The sequence below is a fragment of the Acartia tonsa genome, chromosome 3, assembly GCF_053477335.1.
Source record: "Acartia tonsa isolate MP-2025a chromosome 3, ASM5347733v1, whole genome shotgun sequence".
NCBI classification, from domain to species: domain Eukaryota; kingdom Metazoa; phylum Arthropoda; class Copepoda; order Calanoida; family Acartiidae; genus Acartia; species Acartia tonsa.
Window position 1 is genome coordinate 56243694 of NC_137262.1, and position 13768 is coordinate 56257461.

Here is a 13768-nt window from a genome sequence, read left to right on the forward strand (position 1 = left end):
CCATGTGTCATTAAAAGTGTCATGTGTCAGACACAATTTTTTACGTCTCCAATGAAACGTCATGTAAAATGCAAAATCCTAAAAAAAACACAACGTACAAACCGGTTTTTAAACTGCAGAAATTATTTTATTTTAAGTTTGGATGGAAAATACTATTTTTTGTTATTTGTACACTTTATTAACATAAAACCCCGCAATATCTTTAAGTTTTCACACAAAAATGCAAAAAAAGGTATAAAATTTAGCAAAAAAATATTCATTTAATATCATTTATAATTGGATGCATTTTTAAAAGAATAATAAAACAAAGAACTTTTATTAATACTTTCCCATTAAAATATTTGAGTTTAAAAATTTGTTTCTCTTTGTATAAACAATCTTTCTTTCAAGCAAGTAACCAACAATACACTACCAATAAAGGTATAAGGATAGAGGAATATTTGGGTGTGGAAATAATATTTAATAAAAATCTTTTCAGGCTTTGAAATAGACTAATTGAACTGTAACACTGTGTTCCAGAAATCCCGAAAAATGACAAAAAATCATAGAGAGTGTATATTTGAACATTTTGATGAAATTTTATTTAAAAAACAATAAGTATACATGTATCTTTTAAAATAATGGTGAAAAATACTTATAATAGGGGTTTTACACAAAGGGCGTCAAGGGGGGGTGTAAAGATAGTCTAATAAGCACATATCAGAAGCTGTAACTTCCTTTGTTTTTGAGCTACATTGATGGGAATTATATCAAAAGATATTGCACAACCCAATAATCAATGTTAGGTAACCCTTAACAGTCGGGGGGGGGACCCCCCCCTTACAGGTATTTTCTATCTCATTTTCTGTGTGTGAAAGATATAGAGCTTTAACTGAGTGACTTCTTTAAAATGGGCACGACACATAACTGAAAGTTGAATATCTCCATCCTGGCGGGCACAGGATGCCAGGATACTTGGCAGGATCAGACAGGTAAAGAGCAAAAATATTTTTTCATGGCTTAAACTTAGCATTTCATCTTACCAAATAATAAAATATCCTATAATACTACATCCCAATATGAAATCTAGTTGTTCAAGTAAATTTCTGGTTCCAGGTATTATCCTGGAGGTCCTGATCCTGCAGGTCTCCAGAAATCTTTAATTAGCTCCTGTTACCTCAATTTTTGACTTAGAGACTTCAAATTTTAAACTTAAGCTAATCTAACAACATTACACGACCAACTAAAATTTAATGAAAATCTGCAGCCGTTTTACTGCAGACTGCTGCCCCTGAAACTTATATTTTGAGATTTCTAATACAAAGTTTACATACAGATCAGTTAATTTCTTACTCATTTTCTGTGTGTTTTTTTAGCAGGGAGGGATGGTAAAATGGGCTGTTTATTTTTCTAGTCCACAGTGTTTTATAATAGTGTTTTCTCATTTGTAGGCATAACAACTTTTAGACTTTATTAATTTGATTGGTTGGTTTATTAGTTGAGTTTCCAAACATTTCAACAACTAATTGTAATTTATAGAAGGGGCAATTTTGTGTATTAGCATTGGGGATATACATTAATTTATTGACAATTGTTTTATCCCTTTAGATCATAGATATGTAAGACTTTAATTTTTATTTTCATTTTACTTTAAAGGAAACAGTTTCTATCTTAATCAACATAAATTCTACTCTTCTTTGTTAATAAGTATGAAAGAACCTTTTGTGGAAGGTTGCTCAATAAAAGGGTAAAGGGAGTAAATAATGTTAAAAATATAAAATCTGAATATTTTTTCTTGGTCAAGCAAAACACATACAAATTTTTAGACTTCTAGCTTTAATGGGATCCAAGATTAATATATATCAAGCAACCCCCCCCCCCCCCTAATAAAAAGGTATGATAGTTCAGATAAGAGCTTAAACATTATTGGATAATCATTTATTTGATTTTAAAACTTTTCTTTACTTTAGGTTTACTTGAATAAGTGTTTTAAGTAATAAGAAATATATTACTTTTATGACTTAAAAAATTGTTATTTTTTTGGTTAACCCTAGTTACTTAAGAGCTTAAAAAAGCAAACTTCGCAAGATTTCGGAAGATTAGGCTAAGGTTCTATGATATTATACATAGTTCTAATTTACTCATACGATAGGATTTTATTGCCATCCTTTGCCATTTTTAGTTTGTGTGTGCGAATGGGGCGTTTGTCCAAACTTAGGTATGGAGACCGCTCTTCTATGAGTACTACTAAAAACCTACTGTTACTGCAATACACATAGACATTCTCATCGTCGGTTCGTTTGTTTAGAATGCTTAACCCTCTATTCCCACAAGTATAATACGAATTTGGTTGAGCTGGTGGAAGCTCAACAAAAGACCCACGCGAAGTATTATGTTGCTTTAATCTAAGAATAAATGGTTGGTTTTGATATTCGATCAGAATTATATAAGTATATTAAGTATTAAGGAAGGAAAATGTTTTCATAAAGTGTATTTATATTACAAGTGCATAAGTTAAGTATGAAAATATTTACAGGATAAGTGTTAAAATTATAAGTAGAGTAGGACAGAAATGTGCCCTAAGTCCCAAGCAGTGAATTGTGCTAAGTGTTAGAATTCTAACATAAGGCCTAAGCTCAATTCATGCTAAGTACTAAGGGGCCTAAATTTAAACTACAATGCATGCCAAACAACTAAGTCATTACCTTTTAAAGCCAGAAAAAGAAGTTGATGGTAGGAGAGTCAATAAATAACTAACTAAATTTAAGAGGTACATGCTATAACATTAGCTTTAGACCAGGATCTTAGTGTTTGTCTGTACAATTAAATGTCTGTGTGTTAATATGTGACGTAAATCAGGCATGGTTGTAGGCATACATATTTGTACTGATTATTTACATGATTACTTTAACAATAAACATAATGTCTTTAATAAACATATACTATTAGCAAATCACATACAAATTACCATGAATAGGCTAGCGTTACCCATATATGGTGTCATATAGGTAGAGATAGGCCTATGAATGCATAAAATGATACAAATAATGCCTTGGGCCTAGCTAAAGTAATTGTGTCTTGCGCCTGATTGCTACTAGATAATTGCAGGGCACGCGTCAATCAAATATTCATAATCTGCTCTATAAAGTGTTGACTTTATATCAAGCATAGATAGATAGTTGTGGATGCGAAGCATTTCTGTAAAAGTCTTATATGTACGTTCAAAGAATTTGAAAATTGAGGATCGCATCTCCAAGTTCTGGACACAAACGTAAAATTTTCATTTCAAGAAAATTGTTTATCTTACAAGAAACGGGTATGTCTAGAAAAGTACCTACAATTACAACAAAAAATGAAGATTTGACTTCTTTTAAAGGCTAAACGTATAAATTATTATATACTGATTCCAAAAATATATAATACTCAAAAATAGCTTTAAAAATAAAGGGTCCACACTGATTTGAAATGTAGTTTAGTTGACCGAAAAAATAGTTGTTTACTATGATGAAAAGGAACTTAATTCCAAACCTCTGGTGTAATTACACATCAAATTCTTAATTTTCATGGTAAAGAGCTAATTCTTTCGGCTTTATTTCCAAAATTTTGTGTATATTACTAAACAATTGTTTAAAAGTGTATTTTCCAAAATGTAAAAATCGATTTTTTGTCACTGTCAGGAACATAGTGTGTAAGTAACTGATTGAAATTTACTGATTTACTGATTGAAAAGTAAACTTAAATTCCATGTACAAGATTAATTAAAAAGAATCAAATTTGTCATCTATTTCCAGTATGTCTCTTTACCATAACCAAACAATGTATCTTTTCAGAAGAAAATCTGGACTTTTCTCAGTGCCCCTCTAATCTAATACGTCTATTTACCATAAACAAAGAAAATTTGGACTTTTTCTCAGTATTTCTCTATTTCTAATACGTCTATTTACCATAACCAAACGATATATCTTTTTAGAGGAAAATCTGGACTTTTTCTTAGTGTTTTTCTATTTCTAATACGTCTATTTAGCATAACCAAACAATATATCTTTTTAGTAGAAAATGTTATTTGTAGGGTTTTTCTATTTCTAATATGTCTATTTACCATAACCAAACAATATATCTTTTTAGAAGAAAATCTGAACTTTTCTCAGTGCCCCTCTAATCTAATACGTCTATTTACCATTAACAAAGAAAATTTGGACTTTTTCTCAGTATTTCTCTATTTCTAATACGTCTATTTACCATAACCAAACGATATATCTTTTTAGAGGAAAATCTGGACTTTTTCTTAGTGTTCCTCTATTTCTAATATGTCTATTTAGCATAACCAAACAATATATCTTTTTAGTAGAAAATGTTTTTCATAGGGTTTCTCTATTTCTAATACATATATCTACCATAACCAAACAATATATCTTTATTGAGGAAAATCTGGACTTTTTCATATTGCCCCTCTATTTCTAATAGGCCCATTTTCCATAACCAAACAATAAAAATTTTTAGAAGAAAATATGGATTATTTTCTAACTTCCCTCTACTTCTAGTACGTCTAGTTGCCATAACCTAACAAGATATATTTTTAGAAGAAAATCTTTACTTTTTCTTAGTGTTCATCTAATTCTAATATGCCTATTTACCATAACATAAAACATATCTTTTTATTAGAAAATCTGGAATTTTTCTCAGTGTCCATCTATTTATAATACGTCTATTTACCACAACCAAACAATATCTTTTTAGTAGAAAATGTTATTCATAGGGTTTCTCTATTTCTAATATGTCTCTTTACTATAACCAAACAATGTATCTTTTCAGAAGAAAATCTGGACTTTTCTCAGTGCCCCTCTAATCTAATACGTCTATTTATCATATGCAAAGAAAAGTTGGACTCTGTCTCAGTATTTCTCTATTTCTAATATGTCTATATACCATAACCAAACAATATATCTTTTTAGAAGAAAATCTGGACTTTTTCTCAGTGTCCATCTATTTATAATACGTCTATTTACCATAACCAAACAATATATCTTTTTAGTAGAAAATGTTATTCATAGGGTTTCTCTATTTCTAATATGTCTATTTACCATAACCAAACAATATATCTTTTTAGCAGAAAATCTGGACTTTTTCTCGAGGCAAATGAAATCATTTATCTCAGCTATTGCTGTGTGTCTTAGAATAAGTGTTTTAGTATTTTATTTTCCATATATAAACATGCAAGAAGCGCAGCAATAACAAGTTTTTTGTTAACTCGGACTATATTTTCTTTTTGACTTGATTTTAGTCAAGGATCTAAAGGGATAAGTCAATGGCTGATAAATTAATGTACATCCCCAATGATGATACACAAAATTACCCCTTCTGTAGATCAAAATTAGTGGTTGAGCACTCACATTAATGAACCAACCAATCAAATTTCAATAAAGTCCCAAAAGTTGTTAAGCCAACGATTAAGAAAACGTTATTATACAACTTTTGGAACTAGTGTAATAAACAGCCCATTGTCCCCTCTCTCTCTGGATTTTAGTGCTACTTAGGACAATAAGGTTCAATGCTATAGGTAAAAAAAATTCCATAATCAAGTCTTAAAATAAAAGCAAAACAGTATTTAAGCATTTATGCTTCAGATTCATATAGATTTTTATAATTACTTTTATGAATGTTAGTTATTCTTTTTTTTAGAGTTCTTTTTTGCGAATGTGTTATCTATTCATTTCAAGTATGATTGTAATTATTGGAAATTGGATCTTTTTAGGTTATTCCAATATTAACAGGGAGGCAGAGAACATTAGAAATTATACAGGTACCCAAAGTTTTATAAATACGCTTGATTAAAAACAATCTTGATCCAGTAGTCCAAACATGCATCTCAATCATTGATTTCAATGGACTATAAATCATTTAAGATGTAAATCAATTTATCGTCAAATATCTTAATCCTCAAGATCCATGAATATTTAAGGTTTAATCACATCTACTGCCAGGAAACCATCCAACCGCCCCCCCCCCCTCCCTTAATTTTAAGATAGGGTTGTTATTAGAAATAAAAGACGTTTATATTGGGTGTGAGGTATTTTAAATAATGATAACTATTGTTTATAATGTCAACGGAATGAAGATAATATGTTAGTCGTTGCCACAGGTAAAGATTTACATAAATTATGAAAATTAAGGGGGTGGGTTTTCGGAGTGAACACTCAGACGATTTATGAGATTATTCCAATATTATTTTATACCTTATCAATAACAGAAAGATATAAGATCTGTTCAGGAAGTATTCTCATATTTAAAAATTAACCAACAAGCTCCCACAGAATAAAAAAAACTTGTTCGTAGGAGGGGAAGGGGGGGATTAAAATAAAGAGTTCAATCCTTTATTAACTAAAACAAAGGAGGAAGGGTGCTTTTTTGGCAAATATTTTCATGAAAAAATATTCTTAACAATACAAAAAAAAACTTCATATATATAATATATATCATAATAGATTAGGCATCTATCTATAAATCTATCCATCTATTTATCTATCTATCTATTTCTATTATTATCTAACCTTGTAAGGTAATGTCAACATAGAGAATTAGCCCTGGGATAGTATTATATTAACTATCTCATTGTCTCTATATATTCTATATCTCTATCTACCTATCTCACTATCTAAATATATTTCTATCTAACCTTGTAAGGTAATGTCAACATAGAGAATTAGCCCTGGGCTAAATATTATATTAACTATCTCATTGTCTCTATATATTCTATATATCTATCTACCTATCTCTCTATCTATTTATAATTCTATTTAACCTTGTAAGGTAATGTCAACATAGAGAATTAACCCCAGGCTAAGCTTTATTTCAACTATCTCTCTTTACATCTTTCTATCCATCTACCTACACACTATCTATTTATATTTCTATCTAACCTTGTAAAGTAATGTCAACATAGAGAATTAGCCCCGGGCTAAGTGTTATATCTACTATCTCGCTATCTATTTATCTATCTATATATCTATTTATATCTCTATCTACCTATCTCACTATCTATTTATAATTCTATCTAACCTTGTAAGGTAATGTCAACATAGAGAATTAGCCCTGGGCTATGTGTTATATTAAATATATCTATCTATCTATCTATCTATCTATTTTTATTCTTATTTATATTTCTATCTAACCTTGTAAGATAATGTCAACACAAGCTCCAACTTAAATTATATTAACTATCTCACTGTTTCTTTATATCTATACTAGTTGCTTCGCCCCTAGCCTCTAGGGGAGGGCGTGGGATGTCAGAATAAAAGCCTAAAACCACCTTAAGATATTTATAAAGCTTTCACAAAAGCACAGCCTATTCAGACGTGTAATTTCCGAGATCTTTAGCTTCAGACAAAAAACCTTACCACTTTGTATTAAAGGATTTTAGTAAAAAAAATTCAAATAAATTAAATTATTATTATTTATTTATATATTTTAGGCAATTATTAAATCTTATTAATTACTAACATAATAAAAGGTATACATATAAATACAATAATACATACATAAAATTATGATCTAATATCATTAATCATTAGGTAATCATTAATAATGAATTCTTAAAAAACTTTTGCCCCACTAAAATCAGTGGGCCAAACTAAAAATTTAGAGGGGATGATTTTGCCTCACTAAAATTTTAGTTGGGCAAACTGATTTTAGTGGGGCAAAAGTTTTTTTAAGAATTCACATCTGGTTTAAAATGAAATGGTTAAGGATCTGGTCTGCCAGAATCATCAGAGCTGGATGTATCCATGGATCTGATGCTCCTTGGCCGCTCAGGTGACGCTTGGAATCCTGCAGATGCACTTCTGGTGGCGGGGGAGGATCCAGGGGAAACTTGTCTGCCAGAATCATCAGAACTGGACGTATCCATGGATCTTATGCTCCTTGGCCGCTCAGGTGACGCTTGAAATCCTGTAGATGCACTTCTGGTGGCGGGGGAGGATTCAGGGGAAACTATCACCTCTTCTAATTGGATGCTATCGTCTTTTAACCCCCCCTTTCTTGTAAATACCCAGAATGCAATGATGTACAGGGTTGCAAAGAGGGAGGAAGCAAATAAAATTGCTGCAATCATGTAAGCGCTCCTAGTTATGTGTACAGCACAATAGTACTCACTGTCCATATCCATAACAAAATACGTTATATTTCTATGAGTAACAGCAGCGTAGATAAAGAAAGTAAAGAATATATTACGTGGGACAGAAGCATCGCATAGTGAGAATTAATCATTAGCCAGACAATAGTATTTCCTTTTCTTGATAGCGTTCCATCAGCCCAGGCATCCTCTACCATAACCTTACAAGCCAGGCCAATGATGACAGTAAACAGAGATATACATCCAGCAACCAAAGCGAACTCCAAGAAACCAACATTGCACTCTCCGGGATCTCCGGTAACATACAGCATCAATAGCAAGGTGGCAGATACCAGCGGCAGGATGGGCCCTAACAGCTGAGCTGCGTTCAGATGCGGGCTGTCATATGACGGGTTCTTGGTCAAATCCAAGTTGTATTTATTATACCAAGTCATTTTCGGCTGATTCACTTCTTTGTAGTCTATAAAAATAAATTATAAATAATACACAAAATTCAATTTAAATACTAATTACGTATATATTATATTCCAGTATGGCTTAATAACCGCTAGCCATACTAAAAAAGCATGTATGGCATTGTACCACAGACAATATTTTATGAATAATAAAATAAAAATCATATTATTAATACCAGTTGTTAGACTCTAGGATCTAACAAAATGGTTTGAACCTTGATTTTTTTTATTTTAATATCCGCAGAAAGCTATCTATAATACGATGCGATGAATAATTATTATAACTTAAGTAAAAAAAATTACCTTTCTTGACGGAAGTCAGATTACCTTTCTTAACGAAGGTCAAAATTATACTGTGACAATATAAAAATTAAATTTGAACCAAATTTAAATTCGAAGATTTTTTAAATTTTAGTTCGCGGATTTTTTTTCAAATTAATTAATTTCGTAGATTTTTTTTTAATTATTATTTTTTTTTAACTTCAATATTAAAATCAAAATAGTTTGAAATTAAATTATTATGTGTTAAGTAAATAAAGTAAGATAGAGAATGACGAACATAAATATTTTCCTTCATTTTTTATCATAGCTTTAAGGGATTTAACAGTACTACCTAATTAAAAGTTTTAAAAAGAAAAAAAAGTGGGGTTCAGGAGCGATTTATCTAATAATCTTCACTGCATTCAAGAACCATATCGGTCCAATGATTAGCGAGATGCTTCAGTGTTACCACAGACATACATACATAAATTGTTACTTTTAAACATACTAGCAGATACGCCCATAGAGGCCTCTAGGGACACGTGAAATTGTTTCTTTTAAATCTATTTTAAAATCAGATAATTACCAAAAATATATCTTTTTCGCCGATTGATGGTGTTAGTTAGGTATGTTTTTAGCTAATTACAAAAAATGTCCGCAGGGCGATTTTTTTTATTTTTGTCGATTTCTCCGGGTAGGGTGGAGGTACCCTCCCCCCAAATAGTTATAAACCTTCCTAGGACCTATGAGAAGCTACCCTGTAAAGGAGAACCCGATCGGTTCAGCGGTTAGCGAGATCCTTCGCTACCAACAGAAAGACATCGTTCTACTTTGTATTATAGATATCTATCTTGCTCTCTATTTATTTATCTATCTTCCTATCTGTTTATCAATTTAATATTTCTATTTAACCTTGTAAGGTAATGTCAACATAGAGAATTAGCCCTGGGCTAAGTATCATATTAAATGGCTCTCTCATATCTCTCTCTTTCCTTCTCTTTCTCTCTCTCTCTGGATGAGTTTTCATTCACATATCTTAAATGTAAAATGTGATACCTGTACCTGTTTATAGGCTATGGAATTCTCGCCTAAACCTTGTGATCTTATTTCCATCTCATTACGTAAAAACTGAATTTTAAAAGAATATTACTGAAATTTTTTGGAATTTTTTTTCGAATATTACGGTTGTGTGTATGTACATAAATAGAATTCCACCCAAATTAGATTTCATAAACCAACCACTACATAAACTTGCGGTTTAACCTTTAACCCTTTACTGTATGTGGGTGGGTTGAATCTCGTTCCAACGCTACAGCATAAATAAATTAGTTTAGAGCGGAATGCCTTTGCCCAAAACAGACACTTTGGACTTCCAGACGCAGGTCGTTTAATCAATGGGTTTGTTGCAGGACGTGTAATCAATAATCATGCAATATATTATCAAAATAATGGTTCAGAGAAACACAAAATATAAGACCTTCAGTGGTATATCCAGACCTCTAGAAGTTATCAAGGTAGCGATGGTTTAATTCTGTTGGGTCAAATAAGCCCAATTTGTAAGGTTTATGATATCCAAATTTCGATTGTATGGCGTTAAATAAAAGAGTTCATGGAACACATATTATCTACCGAACGTTCTAATTATATTTAACTACATTCTGATATTGATACAAAAACAGTCATAATTGGTTGGTGGATGTAATCCTGTTTGGGAGGATTTTGACTTGAACCATTTTGCTGGCAGGTTGCCTGCGGGTATCAACCTTTTATTATGCCATTTCCAGGTATATGATATTACATTTTACTACAGTATTCACTACACAGGATCCGAACCAAGAATCTTGAAAACAGTTTGTTCCACCCTAGCACGTGAGAATATAAGTTTTTCCTAATAATTCATCTAAGACAAAAAGTATTTTCTTAATGAAAACGTATTTTTGATCCTTGATTTAGGTTTGGTTAGGGTTATAAGAGCCCAGCAGGCATAGTACCCTGCTGGAGATGGAGCCCCCCTCAGGGGTTAGATTTTTTTTATGGTGGTGCTGTGGTTTTGGTGGTATAAAAATAGTTTTAAGAAAAATCTTGTATTTGAGTGAAAAAATTACTGATTACTGTTTAAACTTTAAAAAAATGCTTCTGTAAAATAACTTAAAGAATATATTATAATAATCTTCGTGATAATAGCAATGTATACCTCTTGTTGAAATTGTATAAATATAATTTTAAAATAATCCCTTGAAGCATCCTTGTTTAAGACTTTTGTTAAAAATAGAATAGATTTAAGTTTGTGGATGTTAAAAACCCAACCCCCTCCATTGTTTTTCATAATAAGTATTCCCATCCCATACCCATGATATTATATTTTACAATATTAAGAATATATGTAATATGTATACTTTTCAAAGATAAACTTTTCTACAGTAAGGATGTGTCTGTCTTTTATTGTAAATAAGAAAAGGCTTTGTTATTCCTGCAATGATCAGGTAATCTTTTTGTTTAAATGATGATTCTTAGACAATTGGGCATTAAGAAATTAGTTTGGCTCGAAATCGGTTTTAATCCATTTAATCGGTTTCGAAGCCATACTGGAAAACGAATCATCCTCTTTTCCCCAAATTGTGATCCAAATTGATTTTCGCTGCTACACCTTTGTAAATAGTTGAGTTTGGTAATCTTAATGATTTGATTAGGAATTATTTTATCTTTGATCAATTTATTTTTAAGGCGTTGCTAGGTATTTTTAAGTAGACCTTTTAATTATTTTAAATCTTTAATTGAGATAATAAAAAAGCTACTTTTTCCCATTAGGATAGATGGAAATTTCAAAATTTCTTGACTCTTTACTTTTATATTTAACTTTGAACTATATAGAACTGTTCTTCCACCTGTACATCTTCTTTCCTTCTAAAATAGCTTAAACCCTTTATAAGATTTGAACTACGTTTCCCGAAAATTGAATTCAGTGGTCCAGCCGTTTACAAGATCTTATCATCATACATACAACTATGTATTTCATTATATAATTAGTTATTTTATCAATGTTTAATGTTTATTAGCTTATGTAAAAAATAATTAGATTAAAGTAGGTTGAAAGGTAAATTATATTTCATATCTTATTCTATCTTAAAGTCTAGAAAAAAATACTGTAGAACATTTATTGAAATTTTGTGAACTTCTGATTAAACAAAAATGGCACATATGTTAATTAAATCAGAAAATAATCAAACAAGGATGACATTATCCAAAGATAGCGATACTTGTTTCATTGACTAAGAGTCATACTATAGAAATGGATATACGTTGATATTTCGACAGGGGAAACTTTTCTTCTATTTAGGTTGCTAACATAGACACCATGACCAGTTCGTTCATCTAGCAGAAGGGGAAGTGAAAGGGGATGCTGTAAGTATTGGTGCAAAAAATGGGGACGAATTTCAAATTGATTTGACGGGGCTGATTTTTTTACGTCACACGTGAAGGGAAAGAAAAGGGAAGGGGGAAAGAAACCCTTAGAAAAGAGATGGAATTTTCCCTTCACTTGTGACGCAAAAAAAAACCAGCCCCGTCAAATCAATTTGAAATTCGTCCCCATTTTTTGCACCAATACTTACAGCATCGTGAAAGGGTAAAGGGGGAGGTTGGGGGGGAAACGTTATTTTAGCTATAGCTACAAGTTTCTTTTTATTAGAGTACATGATAATTTGGTGTAAAATCCAAGTAATAATAAATCCCTTTTAAAAGCGAAGTTTTTCTTTATTTAAGGTCGGTCCGTTTCGTCGACTGAAGCATTTTATAATTATCCTATCGATTTCAAACTTTTTTATATAAGATGTGATTTTGATTGTGTAATGCTTTGTCCCAAACACAGGCACAACTAATTATCATTCATATTTAGTACATGCAGACAAATGTCGTGCAATCATTTAATTGTTTGTCTGACAATATAAGAATGTGGCAATTTGGCATTTTACGAATATCATTATAGTTTTATAGTAGTACTATAATTATATTTCAGACTGCATGTTATAGACGGAAATACCATGATCATAGAAAAGCTTCGCTTTTAATAAAAGGTTATTCCAGATGTGAATATTGTTTTTTATTATTTAATTAAAGTTTTTGATTGTTTGTTATCAATTAAGCAAAAAGGTAATTTGGCTTAAAACCTGCCTATAATCAAAATAATAGTGGAAAAAATCTGTTTCAAAGTTAAAAATAACATGTTTAAATAACCTGTGTTGATTACTCTTTGATTTAAAAGAATTATTATAAAAATTCACGAAACCTTTTAACTTTTTCGACCTATTTTTCAATATTTGATTAAACAGCTCTTGTTTGAAAGTTCTAAATGTGTATGGTAGTGAGTTTTACCTTTTAAAAGGCCAAGGCCTACATATTTCGTGTAATGTATCTACAATAGCACTAATAGAAACTAATTTGGGCTGGGATTTGAACCCAAAACATATTCTACCACACATTCAAATAACATATAGTCGAAAAAAGGAATTTTCTATTGGGAGAAGATTTATTTATCTCCTATTGAATTATCCCAGCATCCCTAAGTGGGTATTGAAGTGGTTCATAAATTCAATTAACATTCTCAAGTTCTTATCTAACTCTCACTCTCTTTCTGTTTCTCTCTCTCTTTCTCTCTCTCTCTCTCTCTCTCTCTCTCTCTCTCTCTCTCTCTCTCTCTCTCTCTCTCTCTCTCTCTCTCTCTTTCTCACTTTATTTTATTTCACTCCTTGTTTTCTGTCTCTCTTTTGCATATTTTCGCGCTTCATTAATTTATCTGTTTCTCTATCTAACTTTTTATCCACTTATTTTTTTATTTTTTTCTCTCTTTTTCTATCTATTTATGCTTTATTCTCATGCATAATAGTTTTAAACCTGCCCAGGACCTATGAAAAGCTTCACTGTAAGGGAGAACCATATCGTTTCAGTG

At 31.1% G+C, this 13768-nt stretch overlaps 1 protein-coding gene across 1 annotated transcript; it reads right to left on the reverse strand.

Moving 5' to 3' along the window:
• Positions 1-7674: 7674 nt before the first annotated feature.
• On the reverse strand, positions 7675-8911 carry LOC145315311 (uncharacterized). Its single transcript, XM_080155327.1, has 2 exons — positions 8866-8911; positions 7675-8567 (listed from the first exon to the last, which is right to left on the reverse strand). Exon 2 carries the CDS (start codon positions 8539-8541, stop codon positions 8152-8154), a length of 390 nt encoding a protein of 129 aa, XP_080011453.1. The 5' UTR covers positions 8542-8567; positions 8866-8911; the 3' UTR covers positions 7675-8151.
• Positions 8912-13768: the final 4857 nt, after the last annotated feature.

What these genes read in the sequence shown, in the direction of transcription:
- LOC145315311 (XM_080155327.1), bottom strand. Translation starts at nt 8,541, where the DNA reads ATGACTTGGTATAATAAATACAACTTGGATTTGACCAAGAACCCGTCA.